Source organism: Aedes albopictus, chromosome 3 (genome assembly GCF_035046485.1).
Source record: "Aedes albopictus strain Foshan chromosome 3, AalbF5, whole genome shotgun sequence".
In the NCBI taxonomy this organism is placed as follows: Eukaryota; Metazoa; Arthropoda; class Insecta; order Diptera; family Culicidae; genus Aedes; species Aedes albopictus.
This window is the reverse complement of record NC_085138.1, coordinates 380,964,500-380,985,933: the sequence shown is the minus strand read 5'-3', so window position 1 is coordinate 380,985,933 and position 21,434 is coordinate 380,964,500. Positions and strand designations below refer to the sequence as shown.

At 45.2% G+C, this 21,434-nt stretch overlaps 2 protein-coding genes across 2 annotated transcripts; one reads left to right on the top strand and one right to left on the bottom strand.

The window, feature by feature from the left end:
* Nucleotides 1-8,730: 8,730 nt before the first annotated feature.
* Nucleotides 8,731-12,702, top strand: LOC109399090 (glutamine--fructose-6-phosphate aminotransferase [isomerizing] 2). Its single transcript, XM_019671518.3, has 2 exons — nt 8,731-8,874; nt 8,985-12,702. Exon 2 carries the CDS (start codon nt 9,913-9,915, stop codon nt 11,938-11,940), a length of 2,028 nt encoding a protein of 675 aa, XP_019527063.3. The 5' UTR covers nt 8,731-8,874; nt 8,985-9,912; the 3' UTR covers nt 11,941-12,702.
* Nucleotides 12,703-17,248: 4,546 nt separating this feature from the next.
* On the bottom strand, nt 17,249-20,332 carry LOC134290957 (uncharacterized). The gene has a single exon (XM_062858190.1). It carries the CDS (start codon nt 20,330-20,332, stop codon nt 17,249-17,251), a length of 3,084 nt encoding a protein of 1,027 aa, XP_062714174.1.
* Nucleotides 20,333-21,434: the final 1,102 nt, after the last annotated feature.

Below are 21,434 nucleotides of genomic sequence, written 5' to 3'. Positions count from 1 at the left end.
CAGTGCTGTTGTTTCAATTTTTCGAAAGTATCCGAAAAATCGCTGATGAGTACACAGTGTTTGTCAATACTTTTTACCTTATCGGTCAGACTAAGGCCTGAGTGACCTCTGCTGTACATAGGAGTCGTCTCCATTCTGCTCGGTCCATGGCTGAGTGTCTCCAGTTCCGCACTCTGCGTAGGGTCCGCACATCGTCCTCAACTCCCACCTAGCTCGCTGCGGACCATGTCTTCTTGTACCGGTCGGATGACTCTCGAGAACCATTTTAGTCGGGTTGCTATCCGACATCCCGATGACGTGACCCGCCCACCGTAGCCTCCCAGTTTTCGCGGTGTGGACGATTGTTGGTTCTCTCAGTCGCTGATGCAATTCGTTGTTCATTCGCCGTTTCCAATTCCAGTCTTCCAAATGAACTCCACCGACCGTAGATGGTACGCCACACCTTCCGTTCGAAAACTCCAAGGACGCGTTGGTCCTCTGCACGTAGGGTCCATCTCCATTTCCGGGCTAACAAGAGCTGAACAACAGTTTCATTTCCACTAAACCAAATATTATTCGACATATGGTTTTATAACAATGCTTTGAGAAACCTTTCTTCTGCTATTCTGCTATTATCATCGCAAACAATGCTTTGAGAAACCTTTCTTAAATTAATAACTGTTTCTTGGGCAATTATTGGCATTTTTGGGGATTAAGGGAATTTTTAGCAGTTTTAAGTGGGTTTTCAGAGGGGTTTCAAAGCATTTCAATGCGTTTCAGGGGGTTGAAATCGGTTTTAGGAAGGGGATTTCATTTCATTTATTTAGTATTACATCAAATTCAAGATAAAACTGAATCAACAATATTTCTCCATAATACACGGTTCGTGGCTGCCGCTCTCCATCCTCGGTCGCGCCCGATGCTCGCCAAGTCACGCTCCACCTGGTCCGCCCATCGTGCTCTCTGCGCTCCACGCCTTCTTGTGCCAACCGGATCAGTTGCAAACACCAGCTTTGCAGGGTTGTTGTCCGGCATTCTTGCAACATGCCCTGTCTACCGTATCCTTCCGGCTTTGGCCACCTTCTGGATGCTGGGTTCGCCGTAAAGTGCAGCGAGCTCGTGGTTCATCCTTCTCCGCCACACGCCGTTCTCCTGCACACCGCCAAAGATCGTTCTTAGCACGCGTCGCTCGAAAACTCCGAGTGCTTGTAGGTCCTCCTCGAGCATAGTCCATGTCTCGTGCCCGTAGAGGATCACCGGTCTTATTAGCGTTTTGTACATGGTGCATTTGGTGCGTGGGTGAATCTTTTTCGACCGCAGTTTCTTCTGGAGCCCGTAGTAGGCCCGACTTCCGCTGATGATGCGCCTCCGAATTTCACGGCTCACGTTGTTGTCAGCCGTCAGTAAGGATCCGAGGTAGACGAATTCCTCCACCACCTCGAAAGTATCCCCGTCTATCGTAACATTACTACCCAGACGGATCCGGTCGTGTTCGGTTCCGCCTACCAGCATGTACTTTGTTTTTGAAGCATTCACCACCAGTCCGACCTTTGCTGCTTCGCGTTTCAGGCGGGTGTACAGTTCTGCCACCGTTCCAAATGTTCTAGCGATAATGTCCATGTCGTCCGCAAAGCACACAAATTGACCGGATTTTGTGAAAATCGTTCCCCGGCTGTTGAGCCCGGCTCGTCGCATCACACCTTCCAGAGCAATGTTGAAGAGTAGACATGAGAGTCCGTCACCTTGTCGCAGTCCCCGGCGAGATACGAATGAACTGGATAGTTCACCCGAAACCCTTACGCAGTTTTGCACACCGTCCATCGTTGCTTTAATCAGTCTAGTCAGCTTCCCAGGAAAGCCGTTTTCGTCCATGATTCTCCATAGCTCTGCGCGGTCGATACTGTCGTATGCCGCTTTGAAGTCGATGAACAGGTGATGCGTTGGGACCTGGTATTCACGGCATTTCTGGAGGATTTGCCGTACAGTAAAGATCTGGTCCGTTGTCGACCGGCCGTCGATGAAGCCGGCTTGATAACTTCCCACGAACTCATTTGTTTTAGGTGCCAGACGACGGAAGATGATCTGGGATAGCACTTTGTAGGCAGCATTCAAAATAGTGATCGCCCTGAAGTTCTCACATTCCAAATGGTCGCCTTTCTTGTGAATGGGGCAGATTACCCCTTCCTTCCACTCCTCCGGTAGCTGTTCGGTTTCCAAGATCCTGACTATGAGCCGATGCAGACAGGTGGCCAACTTTTCTGGGCCCATCTTGATGAGTTCAGCTGTGATACCATCCTTACCAGCTGCTTTGTTGGTTTTGAGCTGGTGAATGGCATCCTTAACTTCCCTCAGCGTGGGAGTTGGTTCATTTCCGTCCTCCGCTGCACTGGCGTCGTCGTTTCTTCCGTTGCCGTGGGCTCCCGTGCCTACGTTCTCCACGCCGTTCAGGTGCTGATCGAAGTGCTGCTTCCACCTTTCGATCACCTCACGTCCGTCCGTCAAGAGGCCTCCGTCTTTATCCCTGCATATTTCGGCTCGCGGCACGAAGCCGTTGCGGGATGCGTTGAGCTTCTGATAGAACTTCCGTGTTTCTTGGGAACGGCACAGCAGTTCCATTTCTTCACACTCCGCTTCTTCCAGGCGGCGCTTTTTCTCTCGAAAGAGGCGGGTCTGCTGTTTCCGCTTCTGTTTGTATCGTTCCACGTTCTGTCGAGTCCCTTGCTGCAGCATTACCGCCCTCGCTGCGTTCTTCTCCTCCAAAACCGTTCTGCACTCTTCGTCGAACCATTCGTTCCGTCGATTCCGTTCCACGTACCCGATGGTGCTCTCGGCTGCGTCGTTGATGGCTGCTTTCACTGTACTCCAGCAGTCCTCTAGAGGGGCCTCATCGAGCTCGCCCTCGTCTGGCAACGCGGCCTCGAGATTCTGCGCGTATGCTGAGGCGACATCCGGTTGCTTCAGTCGCTCTAGGTTGTACCGTGGCGGTCGCCGGTACCGTACATTGTTGATGACAGAGAGTTTTGGGCGCAGTTTGACCATCACCAGATAGTGGTCGGAGTCGATGTTGGCGCCACGATAGGTCCTGACATCGATAATGTCGGAGAAGTGCCGTCCGTCAATCAGAACGTGGTCGATTTGAGATTCCGTCTGCTGCGGTGATCTCCAGGTGTAACGATAAGGGAGGCTGTGTTGGAAAAAGGTGCTACGTATGGCCATATTTTTGGAGGCGGCGAAATCAATGAGTAGTAGGCCGTTTTCGTTCGTTTGCTGGTGGGCGCTAAACTTACCAATCGTCGGTCTGAATTCCTCCTCCTGGCCTACCTGAGCGTTCAAATCTCCTATGATGATCTTGACGTCGTGGCTTGGGCAGCGGTCGTACTCGCGTTCGAGCTGCGCGTAAAATGCGTCCTTGTCATCATCAGTACTTCCGGAGTGTGGGCTGTGCACGTTTATTATGCTGAAGTTGAAGAATCGGCCCTTGATCCTCAACCTGCACATTCTTTCGTCGATCGGCCACCAACCGATCACGCGCCTCTGCATATCGCCCATCACGATGAAAGCTGTTCCCAGCTCGCGTGTGTTGCCGCAGCTCTGGTAGATGGTATGATTACCTCTAAACGTTCGCACCATGGATCCTGTCCAACACACCTCCTGCAGCGCTACGATGCCGAACCCGCGGTCCTTCAGTAGATCGGCGAGTATGTGGGTGCTCCCAATGAAGTTGAGAGATCGGCAGTTCCACGTACCGAGTTTCCAATCGCAAGTCCTTTTTGTTCGCTGGGGTCGTTGCCGTTGGTCTCGGTTCGTATTATTCTGTTGCTGATTTTCCGTTACAATGGTTTTTTACGGCTGGCTCGTAGGGCCTGACACCAACCCCCTACTTTCCGGAGGACCATAGTGCACAGTTGAGCTTAGAGTCCTTCCCTGGCACTCGGACGTAGATCAGCCGCCCCTAACATGGGGATCAGACGCTGTTGTGAGCCGCTCCTCCTGGAGAACAGACGCTCAGGTTTGCCGAAGCAAACCCCCCCTTCCCTGTCAGCCTACGACCAAAGTTCCCACCGGGGTTGGTTACCCGATCTTCCCTAAGGTTGCTCATAGTTTCCGGCCGGTACCGCGTGGAGGTAGGGATAGGAGTTGCTGGGCAGAGGCTAGTGGATCACAATGGGATCTGAATTGCGCAGCATACCCAGCCTTTACCGTACCAGGAAGGGGATTTATTGGATTTGAAAGGAAGCTAAAAGGGGTTCTCAGAGGGATTTAAAGTCATTTACATTATAGGAGATTTCAAATGGTTCCAGTAGACGTTTGGAAGTGTTTTCCCGAGGTTTCAGGGAGTTTCGTTCCAAGATAATTTCGGAAATTTCTGAAGTTTTTTTAGAGTTTCAGATGGATTTTTTTCGAATTTCAGAGGGCTTTCAAAATAGGTTCGATGAGATTTAAAGAGGGGTGTTTAAGCGTATCTGGACGTGTCAGGGGGTTTCGGATAGTTTTATGTTGTTTCACGAGATTTTCAACAGGTCATCAGAAAGTTTCAGTATGGTTGCAAGGCGTTTCAGAATCTGAATGATTTGAAGTTACAGGAATATATAATAAATATTGGATGGAATAGGACAAAATGGGCCACTTATAAGGCTCAGCACTGCATGAATTCATCATCAGTCTCTTCTGTAAACATAATAATATCATATTCGTTAATTTATATACAAAAAAAGTCAGCGGCCTGGAGAGTTATGGAAGTATACCCATTGAAAACGACTGATTTAGGGTAAATGGGGCAAAATGTACCCCTTCCCGAGGTCTGCACAGGATGAAACCATCACCATTCGATTTATAGGCCCATTTTTCATGGAAAATGCAACAGTTCAAATTTCAAAACTAGCTGCTTCTAAATAAGTCCGATTACGAACCCGTTTCTGCCCACTGTGCCATGTGACGAACCTAAGACTCTCAGAAACCTCCGAAAACGCCTACGTAATGCCAAAAATTCTCTAAAGCTTTCAAAATCCCCCTAAAACACCCTCGGACCCAAGTGTAGAATAAGCATTTATGTTAAAATACACGTTAATAAAAATGAAAAACCCAGATTAATCCACCTAGTGGTGATAGTGCCTTTCTCGTCGAATATGTACTCATGATCTTTACGTCGACATAAGCCGATTCTGAGAACTCTTATACGCTTAATACGATTCATGTAAAATTTGACCTCCTTATGAACCAAAATGTGCACAGTAATTTTAGACGCACAAGATTGGAAAAACTTTATCAGTGTTCAAATTATAATATTCCCCATCTCACTTTATATTAACACCACAGGAATTTGAAATGGAGTGGTTTGAGAAGATTACTTTGCTTACGATTTTATTCTCTTGTACATATATGAAGACTTTGACTATTTCTTCACTTTTAATCTTACCCAACGTTTACCAGGCTATCAAAAAAGCCACGATTTGATTTATTGCTAACATTGGTTTTGTTCACTTTCATTTCTCCACTATTTTAAGAGCCGCATGCTTGGATTTGGTTCAATTTTACGTTTGACCATTTCCGGTGGACACCTGGAACCGATTCCATGGCACCATTGGTTGTCCCATATATTGTATATTACTATTTTCTTGTCAACTGGTTATCAAGCTGCCCAAAAAGCCGCAAATTGATGTGTTCCATGGGGAGCATCCATTGAGTACGTCACGCTGAAATTGGGAATTTTCGAAGCTCCCCCTCCCCTCTTCGTACGGGTTTTTCCTATACTTAACCCGGGATCGGTCGCGTCGTGTACTGAGTACATGCACCATGAAAAAAGCTCACTTGTAGTAAAAAGCGTGTGCGTAGTGTCGCTGAGGGTGGCTGAAGTCGCGACTGCTCGAGGGTTAAAATAGCTTGTCACACTTTTACAACCCCCTCTCCCCCTAGGATCGTGACGTACTTAATGGATGGCCTCATGCATGATTTTGGTTTACTTCTATATTTTACCATTTCCGGCGGGCACTCGTTACCTGTTCTTCAACACTACCGGGTCTCCCAAATGTGCGTCTCAGACTTTTTGCTGACAAACTGTCAATTAGATTATTGAAAAAGCCGCGATTTGGTGTGTCGCATGCATAGGTTCGGTTCACTTTTATATTTGGACACTTCCGGTGGGACATTAGGAACCGGTTCCGGAACACGACCGGATCAGATATGCTCGGAGACTAGTTTCTTGCTAACCTTTCATTAGGTTATCAAAAAAAAAACCGCGCTCTGATGTGTCGTATGCATGGGTTTGTTTCACTTTCAAATAAGGCGATTTCCAACGAGACACCCGGAACTGGTTCCGCAATACAACTGGCAGTCTCCAATGTGGTCTGAGCCTACTTCCTTAATAACCGGCCATCAGGGTATTGGAAAAGCCGTGATTTGATGAATCGCATGCATGGGTTTGGTTCACATTTATATTTGGCCACTTCCGTCGGGACCCCCCGGAACCGGTTCCGGAACATTACCGGTTCAGATATGGTCTGATACTGTTTTCCTACTAACCGTTCATCAGGTTATCGGAAATGCCGCTGTTTGATGTGTCGCATGCATGGGTTTGGTTCTCTTTTATATTTGGCCACTTCCGTCGGGACCCCCCGGAACCGGTTCCGGAACACTACCAGTTCAGATATGGTCTGATACTGTTTTCCTGCTAACCTTGCATTAGGTTATCGGAAATGCCGCTGTTTGATGTGCCGCATGCATGGGTTTGTTGCATTTTCATGTCTGGCCCCTCCCAAGGGTACCGGTCCGGAACACCTAAATGGCCATAACTCCGGAACGGCTGGACCGATCCGAACCATTTTCAATAGGAAACAATGGGACTATATGCCGCGTCGAATGAACCATCGGTCATTAAAATCGGTTGAGGTTAACTACCAAAGAGTGATGTGAGTTTTTTGTACACACACATACACACATACACACACACGCACACACACACATACACACACAGACATCACCTCAATTCGTCGAGCTGAGTTGATTGGTATATGTGACTCGTCCCTCCGGACCTTCTATCAAAAAGCCATTTTTGGAGTGAACATATAGCCTTTCCAGTACAGTTAGTGTACGAGAAAGGCAAAAAAACCTCGGACCCCATGTAACGCACATACGACCTTCAGAAACCCCGGTCCAACTTATAATTTGTCCTTGAGATAATTCATAACGATTAGATTCAATTTCACAAAAGCCGCTCTATGAGACAGAATCAACCCACCTCACAGCTTGGTTTTTATACATACAGGTCGAACTCGATACACCAGAGTCGGGTCCCTAAGCTTCTCAACATATATCTTTGGAACGAAATGTTGTATGAAGGCATTTTTTTTTATTACCGTACAAGGTTGGGCCGAAGGGTCCCAGATTTTCATGAAACTTTTTTAAACAGGCTGGACTCATGGATATATGAACAAAAAAAAATAAGAAAAATTTAGGGTCGCCTATTTTCCCGGAAAACTCAGGTGGCAATTCTTTGCCCCTGAAACTACTTACTATAAAAAATCATAACTCAAGAACAAAGCATCATAGAAACAAAGTTTCTTTAAAAAAAATAAAACAAATTTTCTCAGAAATCCAAAAAAAAATATAAACTGGAAAAAAATTTCCACAAAATTTTCCACAGTTGAGAAAATTTGTAAAGAAAAGCCGGAAAAACAATGGCCAAACTCGTAAAAAAATATCAAAAGCATATTTTTGAGAAGTTTATTCCACAAGCTTGAATTGCTGAAATTTTTGGAATGCACTTTTTTTTCGTTTCCGAGTTATGGCCAATTTTGTTGAAAAATGTCCAAATGTGTCATATAAGCCTTTTCTTTGAAAAAATCATAACTCAAGAACGAAGCATGGTAGAAACAAAGTTTTTTTTAGAAATTGAAAGCAAATTTTCTCAGGAATCTAAAAAAATGTGAAAAGGAAAAAGTTTTCCACAAAATTTTCCACCATTGAGCAAATTCATAAAGAAAAGCCGGGAAAACTATGCCCGAACTCGCGGGAAATTTTCAAAAAAACATTTTTGAGAAGGTAGTTTCATAAGCTTTGATGGCTGAAATTTTTGGAATGCACTTGTTTTTCGCTCTTGAGTTATGGCCAATTATGTGAAAAATTACAATATAATATATACGTACATGGTTATTTTTCACAACATTGACCATAATAAAAGAAAGAAGAAAAAATCCATTCCAAAAATTTCAGCCATCAAAGCCAATCATAACATAACATACGAATTCACTTTTAATCAATTAGGGAAACGGAACCATCTCGGCAGGGGTCCTATTTTGGGCACTTTTCTGCTATAACTCAGCCAATTCTGAACCAATTGACACAATTTTTGGAATGCAATGAGATACGTTTAGTATCTAGCCGTGTACAAGATTTCAAGTCAATTAGTTTGGAATTGACTGAGTTATAGCGAATAGTGCCCAAAATAGCGGCCGCTGCCCAAGTGGTTCGCTACCCTAAATAAATATTTTAATAATGAATAAAATACAAGAATTAGGAACATAACAAACATCACAGTGCTAAACAGACTAACGGCCTTCCTGTACATATTCAATGTTCATGCACTCAGCCAAACGGTCAGTTCAAATCTGTTTATTCCACTCTCCTAAAGCACATATCCCTCGCTAGCATCCGCTACCAATGTTGAAAAAGCTCATTCCTCGTCTTCCGCAAGCTTCTGCACCCTCCTCCAGGTACCCCATCACCATGAAGAATTGTGCGGGTGGTGACTGGACGTGTTGACAGTCAGCTGACATTCCAGATACCGCTATCCACGGTGTCAAGTTCGTGTTGTTTTTTTTCGCAATCTCAATACACTATCAAATGCGACCCATTGATGCATGTACAACAATACCCATCATCTATCTTGAACAGAAGGAGGTATGATAGGATTATTCCCCCATTAGCGGGTAGTTGTTATTGAAGCAGCCAATGTAGTTAAGGCTGAGTATGTGTGTATTTTATTCATTTTTGCCTTCTGTCGTTCCAAGAAACCGATGATAGCAGAAGACGAACGACGAAAGGATTTGCTACACGTCAACAGTTCAGCGTCGGAAGAGAACAAGTGCAGTGACTCAATAGTAGGTGTCGATTACATCAAAGTCCAGCGCCCAGTGTGTCCCCGAAGGAGAGAGCATAGAACATAGGTGCGCACAAAACCTGTTTGGTGTCTAGAAGAACAGGGATACTAAGAGATTCGCGAACCCGACAGAACCAAGTTCGGGTGGTGCCAGTCGGTATATAAAGCATTCCGTCGTCAGTGAAAGTTTTCTCAGTGTCGAACCAAGACCGCAACGGAACGTACGGAGTACGCGCGCGCGACTTGGAATACGGTTCAGGACTCGTATTGCTGCCTTGAAGAGAACAATCCGCCTTCGACGACAACCCCCGAAAGAGTGCGTGTGGCTGGCGACGGCGAGAGAAGAAACCTGAAACAACAAACCCAAATCACAGTCGATTGCTGCTGCCAGGTGAGAGGAGGTGGTCGACCACGAAGAAGTACGTGTGCGGAAAAACTGGTACCACTGACTCTGTTGGCGACTAGCAGCTAGCTGGTTGGACAAGTCCAAGCCGAGTGCGCGCGCGAGAGAAGGCTGCAAGCGTGGCTCCGAAAACTCCGCGCAAAGTCATAAAGTGACGATCCGTGCCAGACGGCTCATTCGGTTGTGTTCCGTGTTCGCGAGAGGTTCATCGTCGTTTTGCCTCGTTGGACTTGCGTTTTCCTTTCCCTCTAAGAAGACTTAGTACATAGATTAGTGCCGTATCGGTTTGAGCAGCTCGTATCGTGACAGTGTGTGCTTAAGTAATAAACATAGACAATTGCCAGCGTGTGTTTTGCTTCGCTTTTTTTCTATTGAAAGCGAGCACCTGAAGAAACGGAGAACGGACAAACACAGTTGTGTGTAATCAACCGATAAAATGTGTGGTATTTTTGCGTACTTGAATTATCTGACGCCAAAGTCGAGGCGCGAAGTTTTGGACCTGCTGTTGACGGGTCTGAAGCGTTTGGAATACCGTGGCTACGACTCGGCTGGTGTTGCAGTAGACAGTCCGGATCAGTCGGGGATCGTCACCTTCAAGCGCACTGGAAAGGTGAAGGTCTTAGAGGAGTCCATTATCGACGCAACGAAGGACGGCAGTTTTAACGACAACATTGAATCACATGTGGGTATAGCGCATACCCGTTGGGCAACTCACGGTGCCCCCAGTGCCGTGAACTCGCATCCACAGCGTTCGGATGAAACGAACTCGTTCGTGGTGGTTCACAACGGTATTGTGACCAACTACAAGGACATTAAGAAGTTCCTGGAGCTCCGTGGATACGTATTCGAATCGGATACGGATACTGAAACCATTGCCAAGCTGGTGCATCACTTGTACGTCCAGCATCCAAACTACTCGTTCAGAGAACTGGTTGAACAGGTTGTGCAACAGATTGAAGGCGCCTTTGCTTTGGCCTTCAAATCGAAGCACTTCCCAGGAGAATGTGTTGTCACTCGTCGGGGCTCGCCACTTTTGGTTGGCATCAAAGCGAAAACCTGCTTGGCCACAAACCATGTCCCAATCCTGTACGGCAAGGGACACCGTCATGGATCAACGGGCAACATCCAGTTTGAACCGACTGCGGATAATACCTCGGACTTCATCAACCCGGGCGAGGAAGTTGAATACTTCTTTGCTTCGGACGCTTCGGCTGTTATTGAACATACCAACCGGGTTATCTACTTGGAGGATGATGATGTGGCTGCAGTTAAGGATGGTGCTTTGTGTATTCATCGTTTGAAGAAGAGTTTGGATGACCCACATGCTCGTGAAATCACAACATTGAAGATGGAAATTCAGCAGATCATGAAGGGCAACTACCGCTACTTCATGCAGAAGGAAATTTTCGAACAGCCAGAATCCGTAATCAACACTATGCGTGGACGTGTCAACTTCGAATCAATGAAAGTCACTCTCGGTGGAATCAAGGACTACATTCCAGAGATTAAACGATGCAGACGGTTGATGCTGATTGCTTGTGGAACTTCATATCACAGTGCCGTTGCTACCCGTCAGCTGTTGGAGGAACTGACTGAGCTTCCTGTGATGGTTGAACTTGCTTCGGATTTCTTGGATCGTAACACACCTATCTACCGTGACGATGTTTGCTTCTTCATCTCGCAATCGGGAGAAACGGCTGATACCTTGATGGCACTGCGGTACTGCAAACAGCGAGGAGCTTTGATCGTCGGAATCACCAACACAGTAGGAAGTTCTATCTGTCGTGAATCACACTGCGGAGTGCACGTTAACGCTGGACCTGAAATCGGTGTCGCTTCGACGAAAGCCTACACATCGCAGTTCATTTCGTTGGTCATGTTCGCCTTGGTGATGAGCGAGGACAGGCTATCCCTTCAAGGACGACGAGAGGAGATCATCGAAGGACTTCGCCAATTAGATACGCACATCAAACAAGTACTGAAACTGGACCAAAAGGTTCTGGAAATCGCACAAGATCTCTATCAGCAGAAATCGCTGCTTATCATGGGCCGTGGCTACAACTTTGCCACCTGTATGGAGGGAGCTCTTAAAGTCAAGGAATTGACGTATATGCACAGTGAAGGCATCATGGCCGGAGAACTGAAACATGGACCACTAGCCCTCGTCGACGACACCATGCCGATTGTGATGATCATCATGAGGGATCCCGTGTACGTCAAGTGCATTAACGCCCTGCAGCAAGTCACTGCCCGCGAAGGACGACCAATTATCATCTGTGAGGAAGGAGACTCGGAAACAATGTCCCTGGGATCCAAATCCCTGGAGATCCCACGCACCGTAGACTGTCTGCAAGGCATCCTCACCGTCATTCCCATGCAACTGCTGTCCTACCACATTGCAGTGCTACGAGGATGCAACGTCGATTGTCCTCGAAATCTGGCCAAATCCGTCACGGTGGAGTAAGCCGAATCCCTTGGCAGAAAAAATCCACATTCTTACACGTCTACCATGTACTTGTAGCAGTATCAATATGCTTTTATTTTTCTTAGAAGATTATGAAGGCGGTGAGTTGGTAGAGTTCTCACGTTTCTAACCGCGACAGATTAGTTGACACATTGTAAGACAAACATTAAAATGATAAGTTTGGACGGAGCAGACGGGAACCGCAAGGGACGATAGTGATATGGAAACATCCACGTCTGCAAGGTGCAGTTGTTATCTTGTCAGAGAATCGCCAACCGAAAACGGACTTTGCAGATGATGCGAGCCCATAGTACGTACCGAACAAGTGCAATACCACTACCGAGATGAATCACACGCGAAAAGCCACTTATCAACAGGGAATTTCTCTCCCCTATCTTGTCTACACAACGGCCGAACAACTTCCTGAGGGCGGCGTAATCAGCAACCTATACACACGGACGAACGGCTTATGGATGGATGAAAAAGTGAACCTAATTGATGATTGTAATCGTGAAAAATTGATAGCAAATGACACGAACACGCGAAATCGAATGACGATCATTACTTCCCGCTGCCAATCGTGATTGTGTATGTATTTGATAATCGAATTCGAGATAAAAAAAAATGTTTATTGTTTACTCTAGAAAAGGGACATCTCAAAACCTCTTGAAAGTTGAGTCAAGTTTATTTTTGTAACACCCCGAAAAAGTTCTGTTTTATTATTGTATGTATGTAATTTGAACAATAAAGTATTAGTGCATATTCCTTTTTTTTTTCAAAATAACACAGTTATTAAACTTTCATTTTCGTCTTGTCTTGAACCGAAGTCCCACTCAATCAGAGGCGTGCACGTTGCACTCCTATTACGTATTCCATCACTATACCCAATGTGGAATGTATATAAATTTGAATAGCATCCAAGCACATGCATGTCTGTCGCACACCTTCGGAGTTCAACTATTGCAGCGTCGTCGTCGTTACCGTTGTCTACGTCGACCGGTTTGATATTTCTCCTCCCCTTGTTGATGTGCTATTACTTAATCGTTACTTGATCTTTGGGCAGGCCTGTTGACGCAAGAAACCTTGCACTCCTCAATGACAAATCCCCTTCTAATACGCGCCTCCAAAAATCTCCAAACCCCAAAACAAACATCTTCTGATCTACGAGAAGCAATCTATCTGATACGAATAGGTGTTAATCGACCGACATCTTCTTCTCGATTGCAATTTTCGCCGATAGATTTGACACAGTTTCGTTCGCGTTCGAGGGCAGCTTGAATATATTCAAAACCAAACACCGGTTTAGGATGCAATCTTGGCGACTGCTCATTTGGAAACGGCGCAAAACAACCAATAAACCGGTTCCAATCGGGGCATTGTCGTCCCAAAATACCCCCGTCGGGGTATGAAGACTACAACAACAGTCAGTAGCGCCGAAATTGAACTCAAAATCGAAGTGGTCACACCACGTCTTGCAGCGAGCCGAACCGATGCGATGGGTTCATGTAACAGTGTTAAATGCATAAACAAGATAATTCACCCGCGCGGAGTTGAAAGAACTACGTGACCGTGGGCTCATAACATACAGAGGAGAACCACCGAAATGGTTCGAAATCATCGATCGGTCGCGCAATAAAGCAACAAACCCCGGCGCTGCAACTCCAGGCTTGCCCACCTATATTCAAAGCGGCAGTCTGTTCATTGCGCCTATAAAATACGCAACATATGCAATTTAAGTCTCAGATGATGCCTTAATATCTTTGGGATTACCAGCACCCTTTCCGAAACCAATAAGGCTACCCACAAACGTAAAAAATCTCGTGTTTTCATCGAAATGTACGTATTCATAACTTTTAAATTTGCTTGATCAATTCTTATTGGTGTCAATTTTCACACACACAGAATTTGGATTATGGCCACTCTTCAAAATTTAAACATGTTTCTAAAATAAAAATGTTAATATTTCATCGATTTTGTTGAAATTTTGAAGGTGCAAACAATAATGTATTTTGAGTGTTCACAATTTCAGTCATTTACTTGCAGTGGCAGTATCGATAGCTCGACTTATGTGTTGTATATGTCTCGTTTACGCATGTAGTGCTGTTGAAAGCCTTCAACTGAAAGTATTACTATCATGTTCTCTGACCAAATCTTTTTTTTTTATTTTGACGCACTTTTTATAAAATTACTGACGTATTAACGTGTTCAGATTATTGCTGATACAGGCTTTGTTTTTGTTAATATATGTATACGTACGTACACTAACACCTCTTTTTATGCAGGTCATTTCTATGCACTTTTTTCTAGCCTGCATAAAAAGAGCTATTCAGAACGGCTAACATACAAACGACTAATGAAAAGCAATAATAAACTACAAAAGTTCCATAAACAAATCAAAAAGTGCATAAATAAATCAAAATTTCCCATAAATAATTGATATGCGAGCAGTCGAAGTTTCCTCGAATAATTCTACAATTGCAATAAATAACTATCTTTTCCCACCAAAGTTTAAATTTTCCCTAAATAAATCCGTTTCATAATAAATTTAAAATTTCACAATTGTTCGGATCTCAAACTATGTTCTTGTAGCGGCGTTTAGTGTTGCAGCTCAAAACTGTAATAAAGTATATTTAAGTTTACATTCACCATTTTGTTTTTACATTAACAAACATGAATAGTTTTTCACTCCTCACGCTACCACTGTCCAGCAACTATTCCGCTCCACTCAAATTCTGCAACTAATCGTAAAATATGTGAATCTTTCTTGCTTTCAATTCAATTTCATTTCACTTCAACTAACCTTAATATTCCAAATTAACAATCTAATCCACTAATAATAACAATAATTCAATAATATTTCACTAATTTTCTAACAATTTTCCGCTAATTTGCATCAATCAACTTGAACGCTTTCCTTTACTTTCAATTCTGTTTTGTTATGCTCTACAGTTTGACGTTTCAAGCCTATCAAGCGTAACATCCGAAAAAACCCTATCACCTTGAACTCACAATCCGAGCAGTGATGCCAGGTGCCGTAACAACCCCACCCGTAACTCTGGCACGGATCCCTTATACCAAGCCAGATGTTTCGTCAGTGATCTCAGGCACCGCAATCTTTGCTACTGCTCGTCTATACAGCTTTCCACCAGCCCGAATCACAACCTGCCTTACTCTTCCATCTGCTCCCTTGATAATTTCATCCACGACGCCTCGAATCCAGCTCTTCCGATTCTCCTCATCCGCCATATACACCAGAGTCCCAACCTTGATCGAGCTTTGGTCTTCTTGCCATTTTGACCTCAAATTTATTGTTGGAAGATACTCCTTCACCCATCGATTCCACAGCTTATCTGAAAGCACTTGCGACCGCTCATACTGATCACGTAACCCTTTCGCTTCATTTCCGGATGGCCATCGCACTTCTCTGCCACACGATGGATAACCGAGAAGGAAATGGTTCGGAGTCAGGGCTTCTGGCTCCACATTATCCTTAGATACGAATGGTAATGGTCTCGAATTTATCATCCTTTCTGCTTCAGCCAAAACTGTCTCCAACACTTCATCCGATAGTGACCGTCCATCATCTAGCTCAGTCAATGTCGCCTTTACCGACCGAACTAACCGCTCCCATATTCCTCCCATGTGAGGAGCTGCAGGTGGATTAAAATTCCACCTAGTTCTTGAGCTTGTCAAATTTTCACTGCATTCTTCATTAATAGCCTTGATAATCTCCTTACTTGCCCCGACAAAGTTGGTACCGTTATCCGAAAAAAACTCAACAGGAAATCCTCGTCGGCATACGAATCGTCGGATCGCCATCAGACAAGATGATGTTGATAAACTCCTGGCGACTTCAAGATGCACTGCTCTCGTCGTGAGGCAAGTAAACAGCGACACCCATCGTTTTTCACTTCGCCGACCAACGACGACCGGAATTGGCCCGAAAAAGTCTACACCTGTATACGTAAACGGACGCAGCAACGGAGTTGCCCGTTGCACTGGTAGGGGTGCCATTCTTGGCGCGATTGGTTTGCATTTGTGCACTTTACACCATACACAGTTACGCATTACTCGCAAAACCTCAACTCGTATTTTCGGAATACAAAATCTCTGCATCAATTCGATTACAACAGCTTCTCGATGCCCATGACCAAGCCGTCCATGATAGTATTCGATGAGCCGCGTCGTGATCAAATGTCCTCTAGGTAGAATAATGGGAAATCGCATTTCAAACGGCAGGAACTCAGCCTGTGCTGTTCGACCTTCCACACGCACTACATTGTGGTCATCCAGAATCGGTGACAATTTGTATAATGGACTTCTCTTCTCAATCTTCTCCTTGCACTCGCCTTTGTTGTCTCGCATAATTCGCAGGATGCGAACTTCATCTTCAAACGCTTCGTTCTGGACTTGTTGCCACAACATCTCTTCAGCTCGCTGGAACTCTTCTCTCTGCAGACACACCCGCACTGCATGCACCTTCCTTATGTAGTTCACCTTCGGTAGACAACGAAGTGTTTCGATGGCCAGGCCTTTTACCTTTCTTCGAAGATTCGATACGAACCTCAGCACGCAAGCTACAGTCCTCACTAAAACACTCCATTTTGAGATTCGAGTTGGATCTATTAGTTGAACTACACCTTCTGTTTTATGGAACAAACACGTTGCACGAAGTTCTTCTGGATCATTTGGCTCCACAGTATTGTCAATTGGCCACTCACTTTCGGGTAAGTGTAAAAACGTTGGTCCTTTCAACCACTCACCATCCGTCTCTAAGGAAGATCCTCTTGACCACTTCGTCAGTTGATCCGCCACGTTGAGTTTCGTAGAGATCCACCTCCAATCTGACGTCTTTGTTCGCGACAAAATATCGCCGATCCTGAATGCCACAAATTGACGATATTTTCGAGCATCCGATTTAATCCACGATCGCACAGTCCGTGAATCAGTCCAGAAGTACACTTTCTTGATTTCGAAGTTATGACTCTCCAAAATTGTATCCTTCAGCCGAGCGCCCAACACGGCTGCCATCAACTCTAGTCGAGGAATAGAATGCGGTTTTATGGGGGCAACTTTAGATCGTGCTTGAACTAAGGCGCAACAAGGAACTCCACCGGTGAGTATTCGGAAGTAGCCGACTCCTCCATACGCATTCTCACTAGCATCTACGAAAATGTGAAGTTGCAATGACCCATAATCGAGAGCTATGGCGTTGCTGAAATAGTATCGGGGAATCTGAACCATTTCCACATCTTTCAAGCACGCCGTCCAACGGGTCCACTTTACCAATGCCTCATCGTCGATTTTCTCATCCCAGTCGCAACCACTTCGCCAAAGATCCTGCCTGCACGATGATACGACCGTGAATCGTAAATACCGCCAGAAGTCCAAGAGGATCGAAAAAGCTCATGACACAGCTCAATACAATCCGTTTCGTTGGTCGATGTCCGCCTGTTAGGTACGGTTGTAACTCTTCTTTAACTTTGGTGGAGAATGTGAACACGTCCTGCTTGGTGTTCCATACAATCCCCAGAACACGCTCGTATTCCGTTTGCTTGTCTCGATGGAAGTGAATCTCCTGATTGTTTTGTCGTTCTCCAAGCTGCAGCAAAACTTCTTCTGAATTGGATACCCAGTTTCTGATCTGGAATCCACCACGAGCATGAATATCTCGCACTTCTTTTGCACGACGTATTGCCTCCTCTGTAGAATCAACGCTGTCGAAGTAGTCATCCACATAATGCTTCTTCTCGATTGCGCTGGCTGCTTCTGGATAAATTTCGGAGAACTCCCTTGCATTCTTATGCATAACATAAAGTGCTTGACTAGGCGAACACGTCGCTCCGAAAATGGCACAGTCCATCACGTACACTTCTCCGCCAAATAGAAACCGTTGCGCTTGACGATCCTCTGGGCGAATGCGTATTTGATGGAACATCTCGCGAATGTCACCTCCAAAACCAATTCTTCGTTCTCGAAACTGACTTATCACTGACGGCAGGGAGACTAGCAGATCTGGACCCTTCAACAGTGTCGCATTGAGAGAAACGCCGTTGACTTCAGCTGCTGCATCCCAAACAAGCCGAACTTTACCTGGTTTCTTCGGATTCAACACAATGTTCAACGGTAAATACCACACCTTGTGTTGCTCTGTAGACTGGAGTTCTTGTGGTGTAGCTTTGTGGCAATACCCCTTTTCTATGTATTCACTTATCTGCTTGTGAACTTTCTGCTGTAATTCTTGATTTTTGGCTAAACGTTTCTCGAGGCTTTTCATTCGCTTCTCCGCCATAGAAAGGCTGTCTGGAAACAGAATGTGGTCTTCTTTCCATAGCAAACCACATTGGAATTGATCACCGACTCGAACTGTTGTTTTCTCCAAGATCTCCCTGGCTCTGCGGTCATCGTTTGACTCTGGTACCAAGTCCACCGAAACTGCGGAGTCTTCCAATACGTAATGCGATTTTAGAAGACGATATAAGTCTTCATTTGACACACTAGTACATGTGTGATGACCAACAAAGGTGGACTCGGAAGATAACTTTTCTTGTGGGCCGTACACCGTCCATCCTAGCGTCGATCTCACAGCTATAGGCTCACCAGGATTCCCAATTCGAGACTCCAGAGGAGCAAACAGATGTAGGTGTTTGAGCCCAATCAACATACGTGGTGTTTCCATCGGATAGTCATCCACCTGGAGGCCTTGTAGATGTTCATAACTTCTAGCAAATTCAGCAAACCGCATAGTCTGTTTCGGCAACCCCAATTCTCTCACTGTGTGTGCTCCACGCATTTCGCTTTTCTGTGTTGAACCCACACTGGATACCGCCAAATTAACTATCTTGGAATCTCTTTCAAGTCTTGTCATTCCGGCGGTCCACGAGACGCGTAATGGCCGTACAACTCCATCGCAACCCAACTCCTCTGCTACCGAAGCTTCGATAAGTGTGTACGATGAGCCTTCGTCCAGGAACGCCAGTACGCAAAGTGCCTTGGAACCGTTGTACACCATCACCGGAACAACACGAAAGGTCACCGACGAAGGAAGAATGCTGTTATGCATATTACAGGTAGAGTGCACGGGAAGTTGATGCAAAAGTGTGTTGTGTAACCCTTGACAGTTTGCCACTTTGCAGCGGATGTTGATCTTACACTTCGCATCTCCATGTGCATTGAGACAGCTTCTGCAAAGCTCCCACCTGTCTACTGCTTTCAAACGCTGGGCTGGCTCGAGCTTCAAGAAATCGTCACAGTTACGCAATCTGTGATTTGTTTCACCGCACATCGCACATGGGGTTCGTTTCTGCGGTTCATCTTCTTGTGGTACCTTTTCATCATCCTTGTGAATGTTCACGTAGACTCCTTGCGGCTTTGATTTGCTTCGCTCTCGGTTACGATCTGGATTGGGCGCACGACTGCTGCATGCATGTCCATCAACCAAGTTTACTGCTTCCGTTGCTACAGAAACTATCTCCGATAAGAAATCAGCCATGGTACGTAGTGTGACCTTCTTCCTGCTACTGACTTCGCTTCGTTTGAAACGGATCCAATCCATTTTCGTGCTCGGCGGGAGCTTCTTCGCCAACTCACTGATTAATAACGGATTCGTTAGATGGTCATCCAAGTGGGTTGCTGCCATATGGTCACAAAGCTGTTGAACAAGTCGGCCGAATGTGATGAACGTCGCTGGCTTTTCCGCTTTCGGTCCATCGGCAGATCTCACCTTTACTAACAAAGTCTCCAAAATCTGCTCCGGTTGTCCGAACTGCTCACGAAGCTCTTGCATTACCTTTGGAACGAACTGAGGCAGTAGAAGACGCGATCCTACTGCTTCAAGTGCTGCTCCCTTCAAACATTCCTGCAGCCGAACTAAGTTCTCCAGATTGGAGAAGCCACATGCTTTGGTCGTCGTCTCGTAGCTGGAGATAAAAATTGACCACTCTTCCGGATTCCCAGTGAACGTCGGCAGCCGTCTAGCCAGAAACTGCCGCGCAGACAGTTGGGCCTTCGTTGGTACTTCACCCACTTTCAAACTTACATCGCTTGTATCACCATCACTTCCACCTTCACTTTCACTTTCTGTTGTTGCATCAGTGTCCACAACTCTCGCGCGAACCGAATTCACTTTGACTTTCGAAACTTTTGACATCTCGGCTACATCTCCTGAACGAACCATTGGAGTAGACGTTTTCTTACAGAATCGTATCGTGCTTTCCTCGTTCTCCAATTCCGCGCGTTCTGACAGAGCCTTATCTATTCTACGTTGCAATTTCTCCTTTTCTGCCCTTTTCTTTTTATTGAATTCTTCTACCGCTATAGCTTTGGCCTCTAACTCCTGCTTCTCTAACTGCCACAGTGCTTCCCTCTTCTCGATTTCTAACTTTAACTTCATACTTGCCACCCGTTTCTTCTTCTCTATCAGGGCCGACAACCGCTCGCGCTCGAGAGCAATAGACCTTTCCGCTTCTAATACCTCCCTTTCTTCCGGGTCATCAGGGGTCGTTCCTGCTCGCTCACCAGAACAATCGCTACATACCCAGTCATGATCTTCCTGTATATCCGACGTCACTCCTTGACAGCCAAAATGATACCAACGTTGGCAGTTGTCGCAGAACACCATCTGGCTTTCGTCCTCATCCGGTCGGTTGCACTTTCCGCAATTGAATGCCGTCTCGTTCGGGTCGGGAAGGCGAGGATTTGATCCGGTATTCATTTTTGAGAATGTTCGGATCTCAAACTATGTTCTTGTAGCGGCGTTTAGTGTTGCAGCTCAAAACTGTAATAAAGTATATTTAAGTTTACATTCACCATTTTGTTTTTACATTAACAAACATGAATAGTTTTTCACTCCTCACGCTACCACTGTCCAGCAACTATTCCGCTCCACTCAAATTCTGCAACTAATCGTAAAATATGTGAATCTTTCTTGCTTTCAATTCAATTTCATTTCACTTCAACTAACCTTAATATTCCAAATTAACAATCTAATCCACTAATAATAACAATAATTCAATAATATTTCACTAATTTTCTAACAATTTTCCGCTAATTTGCATCAATCAACTTGAACGCTTTCCTTTACTTTCAATTCTGTTTTGTTATGCTCTACAGTTTGACGTTTCAAGCCTATCAAGCGTAACATCCGAAAAAACCCTATCACCTTGAACTCACAATCCGAGCAGTGATGCCAGGTGCCGTAACAACAATTGAAAAACATCAAAAAAGCAATTTGAAATGTAGCAATACGAAACAATGAGCAATTTACTTGAATGAATTTCTAGCTAAAAGTATTGCCTGAGCTATGCGGTGAACTGCGTCGATAAGGTTCTAGGCAATCCGAAGATCCAAGAATTTTCCCGGTATAATCCGAACAGCGATGAACAGAGATGTTATCCTTTTTTAATGTCCGACGAGCGTTAGCAAATTCAGACAACAAACGATCGCCTGTTAAATTTCACACATAGTTTTCGCCGTCTATTCAGGCTTTCTATCAT